General features: G+C 39.3%; 5 protein-coding genes across 11 annotated transcripts in view; 3 read left to right on the top strand and 2 right to left on the bottom strand.

The window, feature by feature from the left end:
• Positions 1-26,030, top strand: part of LOC131428522 (arrestin homolog) — a 365,484-nt gene that overhangs the window by 120,098 nt on the left and 219,356 nt on the right. The window lies entirely within an intron of this gene.
• The window catches only part of LOC131428523 (cystathionine gamma-lyase-like), a 38,833-nt gene that overhangs the window by 10,105 nt on the left and 2,698 nt on the right, over positions 1-26,030 (bottom strand). The window lies entirely within an intron of this gene.
• On the bottom strand, positions 1,543-10,059 carry LOC131428524 (uncharacterized). 4 transcript variants are annotated; one of them, XM_058592523.1, is made up of 5 exons: positions 9,234-10,059; positions 8,544-8,756; positions 8,288-8,323; positions 1,855-2,067; positions 1,543-1,635 (listed from the first exon to the last, which is right to left on the bottom strand). In XM_058592523.1, the coding sequence occupies exons 1-5, from the start codon at positions 9,240-9,242 to the stop codon at positions 1,582-1,584; spliced, it is 525 nt and encodes a 174-aa protein (XP_058448506.1). In that variant the 5' UTR covers positions 9,243-10,059; the 3' UTR covers positions 1,543-1,581. The 4 variants fall into 4 exon arrangements, 1 of the variants encoding a protein (XP_058448506.1); XR_009229392.1 differs by adding an exon at positions 2,545-2,734 and having other exon boundaries at positions 1,546-1,635; positions 8,544-10,059; XR_009229391.1 differs by having other exon boundaries at positions 1,546-1,635; positions 1,855-2,626; positions 8,544-10,059.
• On the top strand, positions 3,360-8,344 carry LOC131428520 (uncharacterized). Its single transcript, XM_058592516.1, has 2 exons — positions 3,360-8,234; positions 8,293-8,344. Exon 1 carries the CDS (start codon positions 3,382-3,384, stop codon positions 7,981-7,983), a length of 4,602 nt encoding a protein of 1,533 aa, XP_058448499.1. The 5' UTR covers positions 3,360-3,381; the 3' UTR covers positions 7,984-8,234; positions 8,293-8,344.
• LOC131428519 (uncharacterized) lies at positions 10,071-15,020 on the top strand. Its single transcript, XM_058592515.1, has 2 exons — positions 10,071-14,923; positions 14,982-15,020. Exon 1 carries the CDS (start codon positions 10,071-10,073, stop codon positions 14,670-14,672), a length of 4,602 nt encoding a protein of 1,533 aa, XP_058448498.1. The 3' UTR covers positions 14,673-14,923; positions 14,982-15,020.

Here is a 26,030-nt window from a genome sequence, read left to right as displayed (position 1 = left end):
CGGAACATTTTCCTCGAACGCGATGCGGCAAAATGATAGCTAACGTTCGTTTGGTGTAAATTCAAGATTTGCCCTAAACTGATGATTTTTACCTTCGATTTGCAAAAAAAGCAATCTTAATAGTTCTTTAGATAACATTGAGAGCCATTAAAACGGTTGATTTAGTTTAATTTTCTCAATTATTGTCCACTTTTCGTTTTCTGTTTCTCCAATGCAAACGACCACCAGCTGGATGATGCAATCACTTTTGTTTGAAGCGAAACTCACACTGCGAATGTCCAACAGCAGTTATATGTTACTTACAGAAGAACTCACAGAAGTTGTGGAACGGAACCTCATATTCGCCATTGACTGAAGCACCAGTTGTAGTTCGATTACCATGACGTAGATGGCGGTCTGTGCACTCGAAGTGTCTCCGTTCATGGATTATCACAGACTGAAGCTAGCAAACGTGCAACAGGGCCTATTTATAGATTCGGTTGTTTTTGATGTTTCGTGTTTGGACCAATTTTTTCACTATTTAAACAATGTTTTCGTAATAAACGTGGTATTAGCATCAATCTTACATATTTTTCCATTCGTTTAGTGAAAAAATAAGAGAAAATACTCAAACAAGGAAACAGTTATTATGAAAGCAAATCTTGAGTAATTTCGTTTCACTTTCGTGTCATGAAATTTTCAAAATGCATCCAGGTGAACATAGTAACGTTAAAATTGAATTTTGTGTACTCATTTATTTAAGATGAAATGTAGCGCGTAGTTTATAGTTTTTGATCAGTTATTCACAAAACTCGACAAAATTTCTAAAAACCTAAAACACTTAAGTTTTCGCAATTAAATTTATCGCAACTAATTTTTCTTAGAATTTTTAAATTTTACTTTACCGGGCTGTAATTGGGTTTAAAATTTGTTCTGTTCCACAAAAAAGCAGGAACGAGTGTCGGAATCAGTGCCGTAGTTGTTCAAATTTCATTGGTTAGTCGCTGACTTTGTTGATGGGGCGCCTTGATTTCCGTGGTACAGGGGCGCATCGCAATTGACTGAAGTTAGATTTTTATAACGGGGTTTGTTGTTTCTTCATCTTCGTATTTTTGTATACAACAGTTATATAGTTCTAGTATCAGATTTATTTGATGTGATGTGTTATGTGATTTCCACTTTCTGTTTTTATTATTCCTTCAAATAATAGTTCCGATTGTGTGATTTTGAGATAAAGTTCAAAATCTACTTCTTCAAAACTGAGTCTTTTTATATATCCAGGTGTAGACGCACCATCCAAAAACAGCAATCAGTGAGTACCGCCGGAGTAAGGACAACATACATTTGAAAGGAGATACCGTTATACCGACGGGTGACAGGTAAAGATATATGTAAAGTTGTTATGCGAAAGAGGGAGAAGAAAAAAAGTATAGCATAAGTCAGAAAACAGGAAAAGCATAGTCTAAATAGTGCAAGAAAGGTGATAGATAAAGCTACTTAGAAATATTTTTATAGTCGGTTAAAAGGGCGTGTGAATTGAAAGAAGGAAATTTGAAATTTATATAAGGTGAGGAAAAAGATAGAGTATAATATTTATCCATTCTAAATCATTTGAAATACCGTAGGAGAGATTTCGTAAGCATTCGAACTAGTAACCTGAAATAGAAGAGAAAACTATAAATGTAAGTAAGAAAAATGATTTTAAAGGAAAGTGAATTAAAATTGATTTGTATGTTTTAAAAATAAATAGTTTTGAGCTGACTCAACCAAAAGAGCTGCTACGGAAATTTTGTTTGTTTTTTTTTTTTTGTGAATTCGGTTTACAGTAGTTCCGAACAATCTCAAAAATTTATAATGATTGGTTCAAACCCTAACCCCGAGAATCCCGAACAGTCTGGCTACAATTGCGCGGCTTGCCATCGTCCCGATAACGATGAAACGAATATGGTATTTTGCGATCACTGTCAAAGATGGTATCATTTCGGTTGTGCAGGTGTTAATGACGACGTACGAAACATTTCCTGGAGTTGTCCGGATTGCGAAGCATGTGAGTCGGATGTTGCTGATTCGTCTGAGCTTCAGAAAGAACTGGAACAGTTAGAGGAAGAGAAGAAAAAGCAAAAACGGCAAATTGAAAGAGAGATGATTTTGCACCGGAAGAGACTGCAAATGCAGCAGGAATTGCTTGATATGCGTCAGCAGCTGGAACGGGAGAAGCGGAATATGGAATTGGAGTTTGAGAAGGCGCAGTTGGAAAAGAAAATTGCGGAAGAAGAAGAGCATCAGAAGAATCTGAACGAAATGCGGGCAAATATGAATGAAAAGTTGAAATTGTTGAAGCTGAAGCGAACTGTTGAAAGTGATGTTGGAGAGTTGCAGAGCAATAAAGAATCTGCCGTCGGGCGTGTAGAGAAGGAAGGTTCAAAGGAGAAAAGTCAAAACAGAACAATAGCGGAGAAAGCGAAAGCAGGAAAAATAGAGCTCGAGAATAAAAAGTCGAGAAAAGGAAAGCCGGAAACTGCTGATCCGATATTAACGAGTTGTTCCGATATTCGAGGAGCGTACCGTAAACATTCTACACCGAAGGTGACGGATAGGGTTATCAACAAACAGGACGGCATCCCATACAATCTACCAGAGAGCTTTCCTTTGAATCGAGATAATGACGTTACACCATTCGGTCATCCGGAAATCCCGAAAAAGAAGGAAAACAATAGCGGCGGGAAAATGAAAATAGTGCCTGAAGTTACGGAGTCTGAAAGTGAAAATAGTTCAACGGATAAAAATGACATTTCGGATGAAGATAGCTATAGCGATACAGAAAGTTACGTAGAAGAAGAAAATAGCTCGGTGGATGAAGAAGATAGATTCGAGAAAGAAGATGGCAGCGAAATGGAAAAAGAGAGTTCTGGTAAAAGTGAAAATGATGAAGTACCAGCAAGAAGAAAAAAGGAGACGCAACTTCGCAAGCATCGTAGCCAATACGACCCGACAAAGGCTCAGCTTTCTGCGCGTCAGTTTCTTTCAAAAAAGTTACCAGTCTTTTCTGGGAAATTAGAAGAATGGCCTATGTTTATAAGCAGCTACGAAACGTCAACGAAAGCGTGCGGATTTTCAGATCTAGAAAATTTGGCACGTCTTCAGGAATGCTTGAAAGGTGAAGCGTTGGAAGCGGTAAGAAGCAGACTACTGTTACCAAAAGCTGTCCCAAAGATTATTGAAACGCTAAGGATGTTATTTGGCCGTCCAGAGAAACTCCTCAACATGTTATTAGTTAAAGTTCGAAGTACAGCGTCCCCGAAAGCAGATCGTCTGTCTAGTTTCATTAGTTTTGGGATAATAGTGCAGCAGTTAGCTGATCATCTCGAAGCCACCGATCTTACAGCTCATTTAGTAAATCCCATGCTTATCCAAGAGCTGACTGATAAGCTTCCGGCGGCCACGCAGCTACAATGGGTGCGTTATCGAAGGAAAAGCAAAGTAGTAACGCTGCGAACACTGTCCAACTTTCTGTCAAATATCGTGAAAGACGCAAGCGAAGTGGCGTCGTATGGAGATGCAGCACGATATATAGAACAAGGGTTCCGAAAAGGAAAAAAGGAAAAGTACGATGGATTCGTACACACTCATAGTGTAGAACAGTCAAGCGTAGTGAAAGCAAGAGGTGAGAGTTCCACGACGAAGGAACGAAAACCCTGTCGGATTTGCGGTAGAGTGGATCACAGAATAAGAAACTGTGAAATGTTTCGCAGATTACAGTTAGCTGACCGCTGGGATGCGGTCCAAAAGTGGCAGTTATGCCAGGTGTGTCTAAATGAACACGGAAATGCTGAGTGCAAGTTGAACATCCGTTGCAATGTTGAGTCTTGTAGAGAGCGCCACAATTCGTTGCTGCATTCAACGGTACCCATCATACGCTCAAATTGTAACGTTCATGCAATTCAACGCAAACCTTCCATTGTATTCCGAATGATGCCTGTTACCTTGTATTGCGGAAGCTGTAGTGTGAACACGATCGCATTTTTTGATGAAGGTTCTTCATACACGTTGATTGAGAGATCGCTGAAGGACGTGCTAGGAGCTCGAGGTGTGATTCAACCGCTTCGGGTGACATGGACCGCCGGAGTCTCGCGACTCGAAAAAGGTTCGCAAAAAATAGATTTGTGTATTTCGGCGAAAGGTTCAAGACAACGTTATCCGTTGAAAGGCGTCCATACAGTAGAAAATCTCAAGCTGCCGCAACATTCGCTTGATGTGCCGCAGTTGATACAGCAATACACTCACCTTCAAGGGATTCCGGTGGCAAAATTCCAGCAATCCACTCCACAAATTCTCATTGGACTAAAAGACATACACTTGTACGCACCAATAGAGTCAAGAATAGGTCAACCGGAGGAACCGATTGCTGTTAGATCGAAACTCGGATGGACTGTCTATGGACCGACGAGCGAAGCACATTTCGATACCGGATTAGTCGGACATCATTCATGTAACACCGTATCAAATCAAGAGCTTCACGATCTACTGAAAAGTCATTACGACATGGAGGAAACGGGAATTTCGGTGGCATTGCTTCCAGAACCGGAAGAAGACAGACGTGCTCTCGAAATACTGAAAGCCACGACAGTGAGAATAGGAGATCGATTTGAGATAGGACTTCTATGGAAAGATGATGATCCAAGTTTTCCTGACAGCTACCCTATGGCTCTGAAACGTCTACAGAGTCTTGAAAAGCGCTTAATTAAAGATCCCGAGCTGTATGAGAAAGTTCGCGGGATGATTGCAGAATATCTGGCGAAGGGATACGCTCATAAAGCTACGCTGTCTGAGTTGGCTGCGTTCGAGAGTCGAAAAGTTTGGTATTTGCCTCTAAACATAGTGCATAACTCAAGAAAAAAGAAGTATCGCCTGGTATGGGATGCTAGAGCCGCAGTCAATGGAGTGTCACTGAATTCGAAGTTATTAAAAGGTCCAGATTTGTTAACTGCACTTCCAGCAGTTGTTTGCAGATTCCGTGAGCGAGTGATAGGTTTCGGAGCAGATATAAAAGAAATGTATCATCAAATGAGAATACGCGAGTCCGACAAGCGCGTGTTGAGATTTCTATTCCGTAACAATCCCAATACTGTTCCAGAGGTCTATGTAATGGACGTGGCAACTTTCGGTTCAACCAGCTCACCCTGTTCAGCGCAATATGTAAAAAACTTGAACGCGAAAGAGTTTGCCAGGCAATTTCCAGAAGCAGCTGAGAAAATCATCAAAAACCACTACGTCGACGATTATTTCGATAGCGCAGACACCGTTGAACAAGCTGTAAGGTTGGCAAAAGAAGTTCGGCTTGTACACGCAAGAGGAGGTTTCGAACTTCGCAACTGGGTATCGAATTCCAAGGAGTTTCTGGAAGCCATGGGAAAAGAACGAACCGACCATGACGTTCGTTTCAGCGAGGACAAAGAAACGGGTCTAGAACGGGTGTTGGGAATCGTCTGGAGTCCAACTAACGACGAATTTTCGTTCTCAATCCAATTAAGGGACGATCTCGTGCCATATATTTCAAGCGAAAAGCTGCCAACGAAAAGAATCGTCATGAGCTGCGTGATGAGTTTCTTCGATCCGTTAGGGCTGTTGTCGATTTTCACGTTCTACGGAAAACTGATAATCCAGGAGCTATGGCGAAGTGGATGTGATTGGGACCAGCAAATAGTTGGAGAGAGTGCTGAGAAGTGGAACCAATGGATAAGCAGACTGCCAGAGGTCGAAGATGTGCGCATACCTCGATACTTTTTCCGACGCACTGATACACTGGACTACAACAGCGTAGAACTCCATGTGTTCGTCGATGCAAGCGAGATCGCGTACGGAGCAGCAGTTTACATTAGAATAGGGGCAGCTGATGGACCGAAGTGTTCTCTGGTGATGGCAAGATCAAAGGTCGCTCCGCTAAAACACCTTTCGATTCCTCGTTTGGAGTTGCAAGCGGCAGTAATGGGAACCAGGCTGGCGAATTCTGTTGCTGAAATACTATCCTTTAAGCTGAAACAGCGATATTTTTGGAGTGATTCGAGGACGGTGCTATCATGGATTCATTCGGACCACCGAAGATATAAACAGTTCGTTGCGTTCCGCATTGGAGAAATCCTTGATCTGTCAAATCCAACAGAGTGGCGATGGGTTCCAAGCAAATTCAACATAGCCGATGCGATAACCAAATGGAACAAAAATCATACAATGCGATCTGATGGTCCCTGGTTCCGTGGCCCATGTTTTTTATATCAGTTGGAAGAAACCTGGCCTGAGCAGGATAGGATTAAACCGAACGTGCAAGAGGAGTTACGAGCATGTTTTCTATTTCACGATGTTGAAACAAAAGAACAAATTGTGGATGTGACACGTTTTTCCCGATGGAAGATTCTAGTTCGAACAGTAGCGTGCATCTATCGGTTCATGTCAAACTGTCGAAGGAAGCGAGATGGCTTAGAGATTGAAGCAATTCCGGTACCTGTTGACTGGCAGCAGCGAGTAAAGCGTAGTATACCTGCGATAATAGTACCTTTAACACGAAAGGAGTTCCAGAAGGCAGAAGCGTATCTCTGGAAATCAGCGCAAGCAGACGGGTTTCCGGACGAAATAAAGGTGCTAAAGAAAAACCGTAAGCTGTCGTACGAAAAAATGCACGAAATAGAACATGACAGCTATCTTTACAGCATGAGTCCCTTTTTGGATGAACAGGATGTATTACGGATGGAAGGTAGGGCTGCCCGAGGTTCATCATTACCATTTGAACTGAGATTCCCGATAATTCTGCCCAAAAGGCATACGATTACCGACAAACTTCTTGAATATTACCATCAGCAGAAGGCCCATGGTAATACTGAAACTGCTGTAAATGAAATACGACAACGCTTCCGCATCCAGCATCTTCGAACAGAAATGAAAAAGATAGAGAAAGCTTGCGTACGCTGCAAAGTGAAGAAGTGCAAACCGAGACATCCAAGAATGGCACCACTTCCAGTATCACGTGTAACACCAAACCAACCACCGTTCAGCTATACCGGTGTAGATTTCTGTGGCCCATTTACAGTAACCGTAGGACGTCGTTCGGAGAAAAGATACGTTTCGTTGTTCACCTGCTTGACAACGAGGGCCGTACACCTTGAGGTCGCTCATAGCTTGACGACTCAAGCGTGCTTGATGGCGATACGTCGTTTCGTGTGTCGGAGAGGTAAACCGATCGAGTTCTTTTCCGATAACGGAACAAATTTTCAAGCGGCAAATAAAGAAATCGCTAGGGATATCGGAAACAAAGCTGCAGAAATGTTCAACGACTCCAGAACCCAATGGAACTTCAATCCGCCGAGTGCCCCACACATGGGCGGGGTTTGGGAAAGACTGGTGCGGTCTCTTAAGGCAGCGTTAGCCGTCATCGATGACGGACGAACGATAACCGACGAAGTATTGCTAACTGTACTGGCGGAGGCCGAAGATCTCATTAATTCGCGTCCTCTAACGTACAGGTCACTAGATCCAGGAATTGAAGAAGCCTTGACACCTAACCATTTTGTCCGAGCCGTGGGAACTATACGAACACAATGCGCCGTTCCCCCAACAAATGACGCTGTAGCTCTAAGAGACCGTTACAAACGATCGCAATTGTTAGCAGACAGACTGTGGACTCGGTGGGTTCGTGAATATATGTCGTCAATCAATCAGCGAACCAAATGGCACACGGAGTCACCTCCACTAGCAAATGGTGACTTGGTTTACATAGCAGATGATATCGTACGGAAGAACTGGATCCGTGGAATCGTCGTTGAAGTCTACAAGGGAGCAGATGGGAGAATCAGACAAGCCCTGGTGAAAACAGCGAAAGGTAAACTGAAGCGGCCCGTTACGAAGCTCGCTGTTCTTGAAGTGCAGGATCGTAAATCTGGTTCAATCGAAGAGACTTCACCAGAGTTACGGGGAGGGGCTGTAGACGCACCATCCAAAAACAGCAATCAGTGAGTACCGCCGGAGTAAGGACAACATACATTTGAAAGGAGATACCGTTATACCGACGGGTGACAGGTAAAGATATATGTAAAGTTGTTATGCGAAAGAGGGAGAAGAAAAAAAGTATAGCATAAGTCAGAAAACAGGAAAAGCATAGTCTAAATAGTGCAAGAAAGGTGATAGATAAAGCTACTTAGAAATATTTTTATAGTCGGTTAAAAGGGCGTGTGAATTGAAAGAAGGAAATTTGAAATTTATATAAGGTGAGGAAAAAGATAGAGTATAATATTTATCCATTCTAAATCATTTGAAATACCGTAGGAGAGATTTCGTAAGCATTCGAACTAGTAACCTGAAATAGAAGAGAAAACTATAAATGTAAGTAAGAAAAATGATTTTAAAGGAAAGTGAATTAAAATTGATTTGTATGTTTTAAAAATAAATAGTTTTGAGCTGACTCAACCAAAAGAGCTGCTACGGAAATTTTGTTTGTTTTTTTTTTTTTTGTGAATTCGGTTTACAGTAGTTCCGAACAATCTCAAAAATTTATAATGATTGGTTCAAACCCTAACCCCGAGAATCCCGAACAGTCTGGCTACAATTGCGCGGCTTGCCATCGTCCCGATAACGATGAAACGAATATGGTATTTTGCGATCACTGTCAAAGATGGTATCATTTCGGTTGTGCAGGTGTTAATGACGACGTACGAAACATTTCCTGGAGTTGTCCGGATTGCGAAGCATGTGAGTCGGATGTTGCTGATTCGTCTGAGCTTCAGAAAGAACTGGAACAGTTAGAGGAAGAGAAGAAAAAGCAAAAACGGCAAATTGAAAGAGAGATGATTTTGCACCGGAAGAGACTGCAAATGCAGCAGGAATTGCTTGATATGCGTCAGCAGCTGGAACGGGAGAAGCGGAATATGGAATTGGAGTTTGAGAAGGCGCAGTTGGAAAAGAAAATTGCGGAAGAAGAAGAGCATCAGAAGAATCTGAACGAAATGCGGGCAAATATGAATGAAAAGTTGAAATTGTTGAAGCTGAAGCGAACTGTTGAAAGTGATGTTGGAGAGTTGCAGAGCAATAAAGAATCTGCCGTCGGGCGTGTAGAGAAGGAAGGTTCAAAGGAGAAAAGTCAAAACAGAACAATAGCGGAGAAAGCGAAAGCAGGAAAAATAGAGCTCGAGAATAAAAAGTCGAGAAAAGGAAAGCCGGAAACTGCTGATCCGATATTAACGAGTTGTTCCGATATTCGAGGAGCGTACCGTAAACATTCTACACCGAAGGTGACGGATAGGGTTATCAACAAACAGGACGGCATCCCATACAATCTACCAGAGAGCTTTCCTTTGAATCGAGATAATGACGTTACACCATTCGGTCATCCGGAAATCCCGAAAAAGAAGGAAAACAATAGCGGCGGGAAAATGAAAATAGTGCCTGAAGTTACGGAGTCTGAAAGTGAAAATAGTTCAACGGATAAAAATGACATTTCGGATGAAGATAGCTATAGCGATACAGAAAGTTACGTAGAAGAAGAAAATAGCTCGGTGGATGAAGAAGATAGATTCGAGAAAGAAGATGGCAGCGAAATGGAAAAAGAGAGTTCTGGTAAAAGTGAAAATGATGAAGTACCAGCAAGAAGAAAAAAGGAGACGCAACTTCGCAAGCATCGTAGCCAATACGACCCGACAAAGGCTCAGCTTTCTGCGCGTCAGTTTCTTTCAAAAAAGTTACCAGTCTTTTCTGGGAAATTAGAAGAATGGCCTATGTTTATAAGCAGCTACGAAACGTCAACGAAAGCGTGCGGATTTTCAGATCTAGAAAATTTGGCACGTCTTCAGGAATGCTTGAAAGGTGAAGCGTTGGAAGCGGTAAGAAGCAGACTACTGTTACCAAAAGCTGTCCCAAAGATTATTGAAACGCTAAGGATGTTATTTGGCCGTCCAGAGAAACTCCTCAACATGTTATTAGTTAAAGTTCGAAGTACAGCGTCCCCGAAAGCAGATCGTCTGTCTAGTTTCATTAGTTTTGGGATAATAGTGCAGCAGTTAGCTGATCATCTCGAAGCCACCGATCTTACAGCTCATTTAGTAAATCCCATGCTTATCCAAGAGCTGACTGATAAGCTTCCGGCGGCCACGCAGCTACAATGGGTGCGTTATCGAAGGAAAAGCAAAGTAGTAACGCTGCGAACACTGTCCAACTTTCTGTCAAATATCGTGAAAGACGCAAGCGAAGTGGCGTCGTATGGAGATGCAGCACGATATATAGAACAAGGGTTCCGAAAAGGAAAAAAGGAAAAGTACGATGGATTCGTACACACTCATAGTGTAGAACAGTCAAGCGTAGTGAAAGCAAGAGGTGAGAGTTCCACGACGAAGGAACGAAAACCCTGTCGGATTTGCGGTAGAGTGGATCACAGAATAAGAAACTGTGAAATGTTTCGCAGATTACAGTTAGCTGACCGCTGGGATGCGGTCCAAAAGTGGCAGTTATGCCAGGTGTGTCTAAATGAACACGGAAATGCTGAGTGCAAGTTGAACATCCGTTGCAATGTTGAGTCTTGTAGAGAGCGCCACAATTCGTTGCTGCATTCAACGGTACCCATCATACGCTCAAATTGTAACGTTCATGCAATTCAACGCAAACCTTCCATTGTATTCCGAATGATGCCTGTTACCTTGTATTGCGGAAGCTGTAGTGTGAACACGATCGCATTTTTTGATGAAGGTTCTTCATACACGTTGATTGAGAGATCGCTGAAGGACGTGCTAGGAGCTCGAGGTGTGATTCAACCGCTTCGGGTGACATGGACCGCCGGAGTCTCGCGACTCGAAAAAGGTTCGCAAAAAATAGATTTGTGTATTTCGGCGAAAGGTTCAAGACAACGTTATCCGTTGAAAGGCGTCCATACAGTAGAAAATCTCAAGCTGCCGCAACATTCGCTTGATGTGCCGCAGTTGATACAGCAATACACTCACCTTCAAGGGATTCCGGTGGCAAAATTCCAGCAATCCACTCCACAAATTCTCATTGGACTAAAAGACATACACTTGTACGCACCAATAGAGTCAAGAATAGGTCAACCGGAGGAACCGATTGCTGTTAGATCGAAACTCGGATGGACTGTCTATGGACCGACGAGCGAAGCACATTTCGATACCGGATTAGTCGGACATCATTCATGTAACACCGTATCAAATCAAGAGCTTCACGATCTACTGAAAAGTCATTACGACATGGAGGAAACGGGAATTTCGGTGGCATTGCTTCCAGAACCGGAAGAAGACAGACGTGCTCTCGAAATACTGAAAGCCACGACAGTGAGAATAGGAGATCGATTTGAGATAGGACTTCTATGGAAAGATGATGATCCAAGTTTTCCTGACAGCTACCCTATGGCTCTGAAACGTCTACAGAGTCTTGAAAAGCGCTTAATTAAAGATCCCGAGCTGTATGAGAAAGTTCGCGGGATGATTGCAGAATATCTGGCGAAGGGATACGCTCATAAAGCTACGCTGTCTGAGTTGGCTGCGTTCGAGAGTCGAAAAGTTTGGTATTTGCCTCTAAACATAGTGCATAACTCAAGAAAAAAGAAGTATCGCCTGGTATGGGATGCTAGAGCCGCAGTCAATGGAGTGTCACTGAATTCGAAGTTATTAAAAGGTCCAGATTTGTTAACTGCACTTCCAGCAGTTGTTTGCAGATTCCGTGAGCGAGTGATAGGTTTCGGAGCAGATATAAAAGAAATGTATCATCAAATGAGAATACGCGAGTCCGACAAGCGCGTGTTGAGATTTCTATTCCGTAACAATCCCAATACTGTTCCAGAGGTCTATGTAATGGACGTGGCAACTTTCGGTTCAACCAGCTCACCCTGTTCAGCGCAATATGTAAAAAACTTGAACGCGAAAGAGTTTGCCAGGCAATTTCCAGAAGCAGCTGAGAAAATCATCAAAAACCACTACGTCGACGATTATTTCGATAGCGCAGACACCGTTGAACAAGCTGTAAGGTTGGCAAAAGAAGTTCGGCTTGTACACGCAAGAGGAGGTTTCGAACTTCGCAACTGGGTATCGAATTCCAAGGAGTTTCTGGAAGCCATGGGAAAAGAACGAACCGACCATGACGTTCGTTTCAGCGAGGACAAAGAAACGGGTCTAGAACGGGTGTTGGGAATCGTCTGGAGTCCAACTAACGACGAATTTTCGTTCTCAATCCAATTAAGGGACGATCTCGTGCCATATATTTCAAGCGAAAAGCTGCCAACGAAAAGAATCGTCATGAGCTGCGTGATGAGTTTCTTCGATCCGTTAGGGCTGTTGTCGATTTTCACGTTCTACGGAAAACTGATAATCCAGGAGCTATGGCGAAGTGGATGTGATTGGGACCAGCAAATAGTTGGAGAGAGTGCTGAGAAGTGGAACCAATGGATAAGCAGACTGCCAGAGGTCGAAGATGTGCGCATACCTCGATACTTTTTCCGACGCACTGATACACTGGACTACAACAGCGTAGAACTCCATGTGTTCGTCGATGCAAGCGAGATCGCGTACGGAGCAGCAGTTTACATTAGAATAGGGGCAGCTGATGGACCGAAGTGTTCTCTGGTGATGGCAAGATCAAAGGTCGCTCCGCTAAAACACCTTTCGATTCCTCGTTTGGAGTTGCAAGCGGCAGTAATGGGAACCAGGCTGGCGAATTCTGTTGCTGAAATACTATCCTTTAAGCTGAAACAGCGATATTTTTGGAGTGATTCGAGGACGGTGCTATCATGGATTCATTCGGACCACCGAAGATATAAACAGTTCGTTGCGTTCCGCATTGGAGAAATCCTTGATCTGTCAAATCCAACAGAGTGGCGATGGGTTCCAAGCAAATTCAACATAGCCGATGCGATAACCAAATGGAACAAAAATCATACAATGCGATCTGATGGTCCCTGGTTCCGTGGCCCATGTTTTTTATATCAGTTGGAAGAAACCTGGCCTGAGCAGGATAGGATTAAACCGAACGTGCAAGAGGAGTTACGAGCATGTTTTCTATTTCACGATGTTGAAACAAAAGAACAAATTGTGGATGTGACACGTTTTTCCCGATGGAAGATTCTAGTTCGAACAGTAGCGTGCATCTATCGGTTCATGTCAAACTGTCGAAGGAAGCGAGATGGCTTAGAGATTGAAGCAATTCCGGTACCTGTTGACTGGCAGCAGCGAGTAAAGCGTAGTATACCTGCGATAATAGTACCTTTAACACGAAAGGAGTTCCAGAAGGCAGAAGCGTATCTCTGGAAATCAGCGCAAGCAGACGGGTTTCCGGACGAAATAAAGGTGCTAAAGAAAAACCGTAAGCTGTCGTACGAAAAAATGCACGAAATAGAACATGACAGCTATCTTTACAGCATGAGTCCCTTTTTGGATGAACAGGATGTATTACGGATGGAAGGTAGGGCTGCCCGAGGTTCATCATTACCATTTGAACTGAGATTCCCGATAATTCTGCCCAAAAGGCATACGATTACCGACAAACTTCTTGAATATTACCATCAGCAGAAGGCCCATGGTAATACTGAAACTGCTGTAAATGAAATACGACAACGCTTCCGCATCCAGCATCTTCGAACAGAAATGAAAAAGATAGAGAAAGCTTGCGTACGCTGCAAAGTGAAGAAGTGCAAACCGAGACATCCAAGAATGGCACCACTTCCAGTATCACGTGTAACACCAAACCAACCACCGTTCAGCTATACCGGTGTAGATTTCTGTGGCCCATTTACAGTAACCGTAGGACGTCGTTCGGAGAAAAGATACGTTTCGTTGTTCACCTGCTTGACAACGAGGGCCGTACACCTTGAGGTCGCTCATAGCTTGACGACTCAAGCGTGCTTGATGGCGATACGTCGTTTCGTGTGTCGGAGAGGTAAACCGATCGAGTTCTTTTCCGATAACGGAACAAATTTTCAAGCGGCAAATAAAGAAATCGCTAGGGATATCGGAAACAAAGCTGCAGAAATGTTCAACGACTCCAGAACCCAATGGAACTTCAATCCGCCGAGTGCCCCACACATGGGCGGGGTTTGGGAAAGACTGGTGCGGTCTCTTAAGGCAGCGTTAGCCGTCATCGATGACGGACGAACGATAACCGACGAAGTATTGCTAACTGTACTGGCGGAGGCCGAAGATCTCATTAATTCGCGTCCTCTAACGTACAGGTCACTAGATCCAGGAATTGAAGAAGCCTTGACACCTAACCATTTTGTCCGAGCCGTGGGAACTATACGAACACAATGCGCCGTTCCCCCAACAAATGACGCTGTAGCTCTAAGAGACCGTTACAAACGATCGCAATTGTTAGCAGACAGACTGTGGACTCGGTGGGTTCGTGAATATATGTCGTCAATCAATCAGCGAACCAAATGGCACACGGAGTCACCTCCACTAGCAAATGGTGACTTGGTTTACATAGCAGATGATATCGTACGGAAGAACTGGATCCGTGGAATCGTCGTTGAAGTCTACAAGGGAGCAGATGGGAGAATCAGACAAGCCCTGGTGAAAACAGCGAAAGGTAAACTGAAGCGGCCCGTTACGAAGCTCGCTGTTCTTGAAGTGCAGGATCGTAAATCTGGTTCAATCGAAGAGACTTCACCAGAGTTACGGGGAGGGGCTGTAGACGCACCATCCAAAAACAGCAATCAGTGAGTACCGCCGGAGTAAGGACAACATACATTTGAAAGGAGATACCGTTATACCGACGGGTGACAGGTAAAGATATATGTAAAGTTGTTATGCGAAAGAGGGAGAAGAAAAAAAGTATAGCATAAGTCAGAAAACAGGAAAAGCATAGTCTAAATAGTGCAAGAAAGGTGATAGATAAAGCTACTTAGAAATATTTTTATAGTCGGTTAAAAGGGCGTGTGAATTGAAAGAAGGAAATTTGAAATTTATATAAGGTGAGGAAAAAGATAGAGTATAATATTTATCCATTCTAAATCATTTGAAATACCGTAGGAGAGATTTCGTAAGCATTCGAACTAGTAACCTGAAATAGAAGAGAAAACTATAAATGTAAGTAAGAAAAATGATTTTAAAGGAAAGTGAATTAAAATTGATTTGTATGTTTTAAAAATAAATAGTTTTGAGCTGACTCAACCAAAAGAGCTGCTACGGAAATTTTGTTTGTTTTTTTTTTTTTTTTTTGTGAATTCGGTTTACAGTAGTTCCGAACACCAGGCTTTTGATTGCATTGAAAAAATCTTGCTGCGCAAGTTGCGAAATGTCTATTGATGATTTCCATATAGAAGAGAAAAAGTATCTATCACGATCAGTTTCAGTATGTGCATTTGAGATATTCATGTTATCTCAATGTAGCTTAACACGTGTTTTCCGTGAATCATCCGAGGAATTGCATTTTGTACCAAATGCATGATACTTGAAAATATTAGATCATGCTTAACGATTTAGAACATGAAATAATCGATAACGTAAAAGGCCCCGTGTGTAGTAGAGGATGTACTGAAACTAAAATTGAATCGAATCAGATGTAACAACAAGTATCCATCAGAAATGAAATGGTTGCGAAAATTTTGATAGCATCCGGTATTAAATCACGAAATAGATATTTCACCTCATAAATATTCAATCCACTCACCTTTCCGATTGATGCTCTTCAATTCATGATACTCTAAAAAAGTCAGAAAAAACTTTTGTGTTGATATTCACGTAATTAAAAGTTTTTTTGAACGCAGCAAAAAGTACAAGTGAATGTTTGCTTCGCAATTAGGCACAAATAGAACGTGCTGCTATTACACACACATTACATTTGTCGAATTGACGCTATCTGCTTTCTATCAAAAGTTACAGTGGGGTGCCGGCAACCGAACATCTTCCCCTACCAAGAAACATTTTATTACAGAGCGTCCGTCTATTCATTGAACCACAGAAACACAACCAACAGGTTGGTCAGTAAAATCGATTCTATGTACTTAGAAGGACCGCACTAAATGCTATCATGTTCATTTTTCCTCAAGGTCTCTTTTGTCGTGAATACGACTTACTTTACTATGAGACGCCTTTTAGAAATTTCCCCTCTGAAACTTATTACTCGTTTTTGATCGTGAATATCTCTTATTGTATCTAACGTATCAACATAATTTTTGCTACATGCCATCAGAAATATCACCATCAATTTATGATAACATTTTCGGTTGTATGACATAATCACAAATAATTCAAAATTAAAGTTTGCTGAAATTTTTGGTATAAACGAGTATCAAAGAAGAAAAGTCATGACGTCTTTCTCGTACCTGGGTAGGTATAAAACGTTACAACACTTCATATATTTCGTTCAGCTCAGTTTCAAGTATCGAGAAATCATTTCGATATTTCATCAATTGCGTTCAGTATTTAATCCTTTCAAAGAAGATCGATTGCGTCATCCTGCTGCTGGTCGTTTGTATTGGATCAAAATAAGTGGAAACTGATGGGGAACATTACGCAAAATCAGCCCTTCTAACGGATATAAATATTATCTAAAGAACTATTAAAAATATTTATCTGGTGAAATACCTATGCAAATCAGAAGTGAATATAACCAGTTTAGTGAAGGTTTACAGTTTGATAGATTCTAATTGAAAAGTTTTCGCATTTTTTCTCGCCTTTTTAATTGGATTTTGGTGGTGTCAGATATTTTAATGTTCATTATATTTGCATTAATATAAATTTTAAAATTTTTCGCATTGAATAAAAAAGTTGAACGTGTACGTCCTCCTTTTTTATCAAGTAGAACTATACAAATTATTTCATAATATTTAACTGTATGTCAGAACGTTTGATGTAACTAATCCATACTTGAGTGTAGGTGCATCGTTTCAAATTCTAGTAAAGAAACGGAAAGCTCGCACAATTCACATAATCGATTCACTAACTGATATTCGGAAGTGTACCAGTTTCATTCCTATTCACGTCATCCAGTTAAGTCTCTGACATTACCCACCCATCTTTTTATACTGGATTGTAATAAAGTTTAACTATATAATATATCACAGAAGAAGTTTCAGAAGGCCAATCCGGAAACAGATCCAATACAATCTATCAATATTGGTTCACATTACGTGGGAAACTTCAGAAATCCAAGTACATGCAATAGGATTGGTAGTACTAACCCTTTTAGTCCATTTTATCCCAATTTATTTCATAAATCGTATCATTGGTAAACTTTCTATCGCATTTCGAAAGGAGGCTTATTGCGGTTGATTAAAATTGACTGATATTACGCAGAAAAAAATTAAAAATTAGATTACAAATAAATTCAGTTACCGCATGAATCATGTTATACCGTTTCACACCAATATTGATAGGATAAATTGGAGTAACACAGTATAACATGATTCGTGCGGTCATTGAATTTATTTGTAATCTACTTTTTATGGTATTCTACACAATATCAGTCAATTTTGATCAACCGTAGTAAGCCTTCTTTTGAAATGCGAAAGGAAGTTTAATTAATGGTACGATTTATGAAATTAATTGGAGTAAAACGAGTTAAACGAGCTAACATTGTCATTCCCATTGTATGTACTTGGATCACTGAAGTTTTCTACGTAATATGGACCACTATGGCTCGGAGGTCGCATTGATTCTGCTTCAGGATCGTAAATCAGAATTGAACTTAAAATTAAGTTTGAAGGAAAATTGGGATAGAAAATTGATTGAAAAAAATGATTTGGAGTAAGACAGAATACAGTTTTTTGCGGTCGTTCTGACCAACAGCAATCCATTATAGAACTTGTGACAATGTCAGGAGTACCTTTTCATTAGTCGAATAAATTGTTTCAGGGTTTTACAGTTAGTGAGGTAGGAAAAAAGAGAAATATGGGACAAAACGGCTATGAGAGTGAATTTGGCGGCTATTCTAATTCTCATCAATCGATTCTACGGTCAATTCTACATAAGATAAACCTACTTTGAAAATATTTTCAAAGATTTCTATGAAATTATTGAGTAAAGTCTCGTTTTTCATCCTTTTTTCCACAGTGCAATGTATTAATGAAAGACAGCAGATATCATCATTAGTAATGAACTTAAAATCTTAAATTAGTGGTAAACCTGAGATGATTTAGGGTACAGGTACCCTATGACACTCAGTCTCGTTTTAAAAGATGGCTGATACATACATTGCATAGTTTTTCAAAATGAGCAAAGCACGTTTCACTATCCATGAAATACAGTATCTATTCATACCCTAATGGCAACGACAAATGGAGCTCATGTCGGTAGAATCTTTCTACAGACAACTTTATTTATAAAAATGTCATTTAATATATGCTAGGTACAGGTAACGTATACGCGGCACAATATTATAATCCAGTCTACTCTAGTTCATTATCAATATTTTGGCGCTTGATTATTTTCCATTTTAGTCAAATTGCCTAAATGTATGCAATTTCGTACTACGCGTTTGTGTACGAGTGTAAATTGATAGAAAATACCAGCAAACAGCTTTTCGAATTAATACAGCTTGTCATATCATTGAGAAAAATCATAGAGTCTTCAAGTGGCTATCATGGTCTATAGCGTAATAAGTGATAGATATTTTGAAATCGGGAGACCCGAGGTTCGAAGCCGGTTTACTACCATAGAACTTTTTTTCTTGTTGCGATAAAATCACTAAAATGTAAATTCCCGATTATATGTGTTTGTTTTTTTGCCTGCCAATTTCTATTTTTAGCCTTTGTTCGCGGTGTTTTCAGTAATGTCAGAGCAGATCAATAACTGATTATGCTTTTTAATTTGGTTTTCATTATTTGGCAGTAAATTAAACTGAGAATAAGTTTTGTAATCAACTAGAGAAATTCCATATCTCTTTTTGATTTCAGTATGCTATTCGATATTATAGGAACATTTATCTGCTCCCGATTTTGATGTTTTAACTTTCAAGGCGACCAATACTAAGCAAATTGAGTAACCGATAAATACGAATATCACATCAACACAGAAAAAATTATAAATCTTACAGGTGACATAATTCTACAAACAATAAAGCTCATAACTACTTAACTTGTCAAATGATGCAATATTCCATTCCTACATAATTATACAGTCTCCGAGTGTAATTTGGCTCTTCGTTACCAACTGCGCTGTAAGGATTTATATGTACCATTTATTGTCCAAGCTACTAAATGTTTCTGTGGCTCAGTCTATTTACTGGAGTGCGCTTTGTGATCTAATATTACTCGGTTTCAAGTCTCGTTTGCTTTATCGATCACTTTTTTATATTTCAATCAAATTCTTATAAGATGTAAATCCACAAGATTTTTTCGAACTGTGAAGTTCAGAAAATGTTTATTTTAGCGCTTAGTGGATAGCTTTGTAAGAAAATAAATTCCATTTATTTCCACAATACTAAAAATTTTCTTACTATTTCCCACTAATGTCACGAAATAATAACAGACACAGATACTAATACTGGGAGGAAATGAATTCTTAAACTTTCAGCTACCTTTAGTTTCCATCGGTTAGATGTTTAACATAAAATTTTGATGTGATTCGTTGTAAGCTTATAATTTTCTAAGCATGTTCAGCTATTTTTGACTTGGAATGATAACCTTATCTAATTTCTCTGAAGTGCGCTTTGTTTATATGATTCGGATTTTTTCAAAGTATCTCTATGGTCTTATGTAGATCCTAGTATTATTCTTACGGAATACCAAATCCAGACCAAAACTTTTTATTTCTGTTTTGGGCAGATGTGTAATACCATGGCTGAAATCTATTGAAACTATTTTTAAATTTTCTGATGGTTGGGTTGAAGTAGTAAGTGATTGTTTTTTCAATAGTTTTTCTTTTTATCAAAAATTGTTTGAATTAATTGCTCCGAATATTAATTGAGCTTTCCAATATCAAGAATGTATTTTTTTCTCGTTTCTTACCGCATTTTTCCCATGGGCTAGGTTATCAAGGTTATGGTGAAAAGCTGCCATTTTATGTTGATGAGAATGATTAGAAGTATAACGTATAATACTTTCCGTATTAGTTAGCTTTCTATATATTAAAAAGGATAAGTTTTCCGTCTTCTTCGTGATGAAAATGTCTAAGAAGTCTGCTATTATTTGCTTCTTCACAAGTGAATTTAATGCTTTTGTGCATGTCATCGAAATATTACACCTCACTATGTATTCAGTCGGTATTTAATCAAAATGATAAAATTTCATAAAGTCTCATCTCAGAAGCATATAAAAAAATGGAAAATACCAATGAAATCCCCATCAGTTGAATTCACGTGGTAATTGATTCTACTATACCGACCTTCTACTGAACAATGCCGAGTTTTAAGAAAAGATGGCAGTATTTATTATCATTCATCTCGTTCCAAATTATTGAAATTCATCATTTCTTATTCAAAACTTCATTATTGTCCAATTTTTCAATAAAGTCAACTTAAAACTATTAAAAGCTGTTAATGAAGAATACAAACAGTTATAAATTCTAGTATATTTTATGTTTGAATATAATAACTGTTACAAAAATTGTTGTTAAAGCAGCACTGCTCAAAGCTGACTTGAGCATTACTTCCTCCCGAGATTCTATTTATATAACTCACAAACAAAGAAATAATTTGCGCTCCAGTAGTATTAGGCAAAAAATTCGTTTTGCACCCTGCTGTCAATTCTGAGGCACTCCTTACTTATGCGCCCTCAGTAGAATTATATAAAGTATTTACAAAGATTTCCTCCATATGCCCTGGAATAAGGTTTAAGAGCATCCTTTTCAATTCTCCTACCGTGATTCTGTGCCCTTAAAACATTCCTAAGCCACCCTTCCAAATTAGGCGCACAAGATTTTTTTTGCTTTTTTTTATTTGTTTTTGCTTATTTATCTAGCGTGAAAACAAATAAAAACTTGCGCCCTCACTAGGATTATTTAATGTATTTAAAAATACTTTCATCCTTCACTCCTTCATTTCCTTATCGTGATACTGCGCCCTGGAATCATTCCTGAGGTGCCCTTCCAAATTATCCTTACAAGATGTTATCTATTAAGCTTGAAAATAAGTAAGAATTTGCGCCCTCTCTACGATTATTTAATGTATTTAAAGATACTTTCAACCTGCGCCCTGAAATCTGTTATATGGGTCGCCCTTTTAAGTGATTCTGCGTCTTTTTTCTAGTGATTCTGCGCCCTGGTACTACACCTAAGGCACCCTTCCAAATTATTCTTACAAGATGTTATGTATTTAGCTTGAAAATAAGTAAGAATTTTCGCCTTCATCTTGATTATTTAATGTATTTAAAATACTTTCATCCTGCACCCTGGAATTAATTATATGGGCGCCCTTTTCAATTCTCTTACCGTTATTCTGCGCCCTAGAATCATTCCTATTGCGCCTTTCCAAATTTTCCTTACAAAATGTTATTAATTAAGCTTGAAAACAAATAAAATCTTGCGCCCTCACTAGGATTATTTTATGTATTTAAAAATACTTTCATTCTGCGCCCTGAAATCTATTATTTCCATTTTCCTCTCGTGATTCTGTGCCCTGGAACTATTCCTAAGGCGCCCTTCCAAATTATCCTTACAAGATTTTTTTTTTGATGAAAATAAGTTAGCGCAAACTCACTACGATTATTCAAAGTATTTAAAATACTTTCATCCTGTTCCTTACAATTAATTATATGGGCGCCTTTTCAAATCTCTTATCGTGATTCTCCGCCCTAGAACCATTCCTATTGCGCCCTTCCAAATTATCCTTACAGGATGTTATTTATTTAGCTTGAAAACAAATAAAAACTTGCGCCCTTACTGGGATTATTTAATGTATTTAAAATACTTCCATCCTGCGCCGTGGAATTAATTTTATGGGCGCCCTTTTCAATTCTCTTGCCGTGGTTCTGCACCCTAGAATCATTCCTAGTGCGCCCTTCTGAATTATCTTTACAAGATGTTATTTATTAAGCTTGAAAACAAATAAAATCTTGCGCTCTTACTGAGATTATTTTATGCATTTGAAAATACTTTCATTCTGCGCCCTGAAATCTATTATTTCCATTTTTCTCTCGTGATTCTGTGCCCTGGAATTTTTCCTAAGACTCTCTTCCTAATTATCCTTACAAGATGTTATTTTTTAGCATGAAAATATGTAATAATTTGCGCTCTCAATACGATCATTCAATGTATTTAAAATACTTTCATCCTGCGCCCTGGAATTGATGATATGAGCGCCCTTTCCAATTCTTTTACCGTGATGCTGTTCCCTAGAATCATTTCTATTGCGCCCTTCCAAATTATCCTTACAAGGTGTTATGTATTAAGCTTGAAAATTAGTAATAATTTTCGCCCTACCTACGACTATTTAATGTATTTAAAATACTCCCATTCTGCGCCCTTGAATTGATTATATGGGCGCCCTTTTTAATTCTCTTACCGTGGTTCTGCGCCCTAGAATCATTCTTATTGCGCCATTCCAAATTATCCTTACAAGATGTTATTTATTTAGCTTGAAAACAAATTGAAGCTTGCACCCTCACCGGGATTATTTAATGTATCTTAAATACTTTCATCCTGCACCCTGGAATTTATTTTATTGGCGCCTTTTTCAACTCTCTTATCGTGATTCTGCGCCCTAGAATCATTCCTAGGGCGCCCATCAAAATTATCCTTACAAGATGTTATGTATTAAGCTTTAAAATAAATAAGAAGTTGCGCCCTCAGTTGAATCAATTAATGTATTTAAAAATAAGTAATAAGTTCCGCATTCAGTTGGATCAATTAATGTTTTCAAAAATACTTTCATTCTGCGCCCTGAAATCTATCATATGGGCCGCCCTTTTCCATTTTCCTCTCGTGATTCTGCGCCCTAGAACTATTCCTAAGGCGCCCTTCCAAATTATTTTTACAAGATGTTATTTATTAAGCTTGAAAATACGTAATAAGTTGCGCTCTCAGTTGGATTAACTAATGTATTTAAAAATACTTTCATTCTGCGCCCTGAAATCTGTTATATAGGTCGCCCTTTTCCTCTCGTGAATCTGCGCCCTGGAACTATTTCTAAGGCGCCCTTCCAAATTATCCTTACAAGATGTTATTTTTTAGCTTGAAAATAAGTAATAATTTGCGCCCTCACTACGATAATTTAATGTATTCAAAAATACTTTCATCCTGCGCCCTGAAATCTGTTATATGGGTCGCCCTTTTCCGTTTTCCTCTCGTGATTCTGCGCCCTGGAACTATTTCTAAGGCAGCCTTTCAAATCATTCCTAAAAGATGTTATTTTTTAGCTTGAAAATAAGTCATAATTTGCGCCCTCACCACGATTATTTAGTGTATTTAAAATACTTTCATCCTGCGCCCTGAAATTTGTTATATGAGCGCCCTTTTCAATTCTCTTACCGTGATTCTGCGCCCTATAATCATTCCTAGTGCGCGCTTCCAAATTATCCTTACAAGATGATATTTATTAAGCTTGAAAACAAATAAAAACTTGTGCCCTCACTGGGATTATCTTATGTATTTAAAAATACTTCCATTCTGCGCCCTGATATTTATGATATGGCCCGTCCTCTTCCATTTTCCTCTCGTGATTCTGAGCCCTGGAACTATTCTTAAGGCGCCCTTCGAAATTATCCTCACAAGATGTTATTTTTGTAGCTTGAAAATAAGTGACGATTTGCTTTCCCAGTAGGTATTATTGCTTCTGCACCCTTCTTGTTTAATTGAATCAGTCATTAACAAAATTTTCGAATATTTTTTTCTTGGTTCCTGAGAAGTTGCAATTTCATGAGCTGGTTAGTCACTGACTAACTGTGACTAACCGCAACTACAGCACTGGTCGGAATGATCCAGCGTATCAAGAGGCGAAATCACCTGAAGACCTACAAAAAGCAGAAAATCTCGAAACGAAATGTAGAACAGAAGGAACGAGCAGCAACAAGGACCCGGAAATTGTATTCGCGGCTTTTACAGTGTCCGGATGTATGCGTTTTGATGGACGATGATGTAAAGGAGGAACCCTTCCAGGTCCACAATACTTTACTGTCGTGGTAGGAGAGGATGTGAGCGATGCGGACAGGTCCATTCAAGTAGAAAAATTCAGTCAAAAGGTACTGGTATGGCAAGAAATATGTTGCTGTGGTTTGAAGTCAACCATTTTTTACACTACCGGAACTATAAATGCAGAAATCTATCGATCTTCGTGTCTCCAGAAGAAATTTCTGTCTTTATATAAGTAGCATAGTCCACCTCCACTGTTTTGGCTGGATTTAACGTCGGCTCACTATGCCAAAACCACTCTCAATTGGCTTGCGGAAAAGAATATAAATTTCGTTGAGAAAAATATCAATCAGCCAAATTGCCCTCAGCTTCGACCCATCGAACGTTACTGGGCAATCGTGAAGAGGGTCTTCAAGAAGACTGGTAAGGTAGCTGGAACCATGCAGGAGTTCAAAAAAATATTGGCTCAAGCGTCCAAAAAATGCGATGCAACACTTGTCCGGAACTTGATCAAAAGTTCGAAAATTTGTGAAGGAATAACTTAAATTTCATCCGGTTTTCATTATGCTCAAGTTAACCTCGTACAATAAAGGATCAATTTTTAGTTTGGATAAAATATCGTTTTTTATCATAATTTGAAAGAAAATTGTGTGGATAGCTTATTTTCGATACACTCCCTATGGGAAATGTATTTATTTAGTCCACTAATATCTTATTTTAACAGTTTTTTATCGATCATGAAATTCGACCGCGCTTCGTATTAGTCAATTATAAATATTAATGGCTCATAGTTTTAGTGTAATTGTGATCTCAATAATATTAAAGATCGATTTAGGATATATTCAAATTGTGAAATATTCACAAATCCATTACAAATGAATCTTTTGTACAAGCCAATAAAACGTGTGATAAGTCCACTTAGCTCAATCACTGAAAATATTCCTGGTTTTCATGTGTCGGTTTTGCGTTGCCTATTATACTTTGTGCGACGATTCGTTCAACTCAATCGGTAAAAATTTGGCGCGCATAGACAGCAAATGGAGAAATAGGGTAACAGAGGTATTTTGGCCACTTCATATATTTTGGCCCACCTTATAAACTTTATGGATTTAATCGATGTTAAGTAACTCATGCTGCATCAATTTGAAGCTAATCACATTAAACTACCTATTGCGGAAGGGTTTTTCAAAAATATTGCAACATTTGGTGGATAATTTTACAAAGTGGGCCAAAATAAAATCAATCCTAAAGTGGGCCAAAATACCTCTGTTACCCTACATCGATGAATGTTTCGGCTTTGGTTTCAATTCCTATTTAGAAATTATTGTATATTTTCAGATCAATTTTTGATAAATCAATAAACTATTGGTTGATTTTTAAAAGGTATGCAATTATTGCCACTTTTAATGTATATCATTGAATTAATCAACATAAAAAGAGTTTCGCCCTTTTCCGATTTGTTTACTTCTATGCTCCCTGTGTGAATTATGAAGTTACGCCTCCTTTTTTTGAAATTGGCTGGTTTCCGCGAGTAAGACAAATCTGCGGATAATTTGGTCGTCTCATTTACTATTCCCAAAAGTAATAAGTTCGAAAACCATTTAAAATAACGAAAATAAATAGTTTCGCCTTTTCTTTCTAGCAATTGAAGTATAGTCTGTTGGCACGGAACATGGAGAACGAAACTTACTTAAACAAATGAAATAAAAGTTTCGCTCTTTATAGTTCTTTGCAGTGTTGGTGATATTGATCTGTTATATTGTATACAACATTTTCAATCCGGTAGAAGACGCTACAAGAACTCGTGTCTCTCAATGCATGAACCGTGAGAGAATTTTTCTACATTTCTTCGCTCCACTTCATACTCTGAGTAGTTCACGGCCCTTAAAAAAATTATAGTCTGATAATAATCGGTGCTGTGTGGAATTTACCAAGAGAGAATCGCAAGTTGACAATTATCGCAGAAAATCGAATCGATGATTCAACTTGATGATTCTCATACTAGGTTGCAATATTTCAAAACCCTTGTGTAGAGCATTCACATACATGTTCATAAACACAATTTATACAAAG

The sequence above is a fragment of the Malaya genurostris genome, chromosome 2, assembly GCF_030247185.1.
Source record: "Malaya genurostris strain Urasoe2022 chromosome 2, Malgen_1.1, whole genome shotgun sequence".
NCBI lineage: Eukaryota > Metazoa > Arthropoda > Insecta > Diptera > Culicidae > Malaya > Malaya genurostris.
This window is presented reverse-complemented; position numbering and strand designations above follow the sequence as displayed.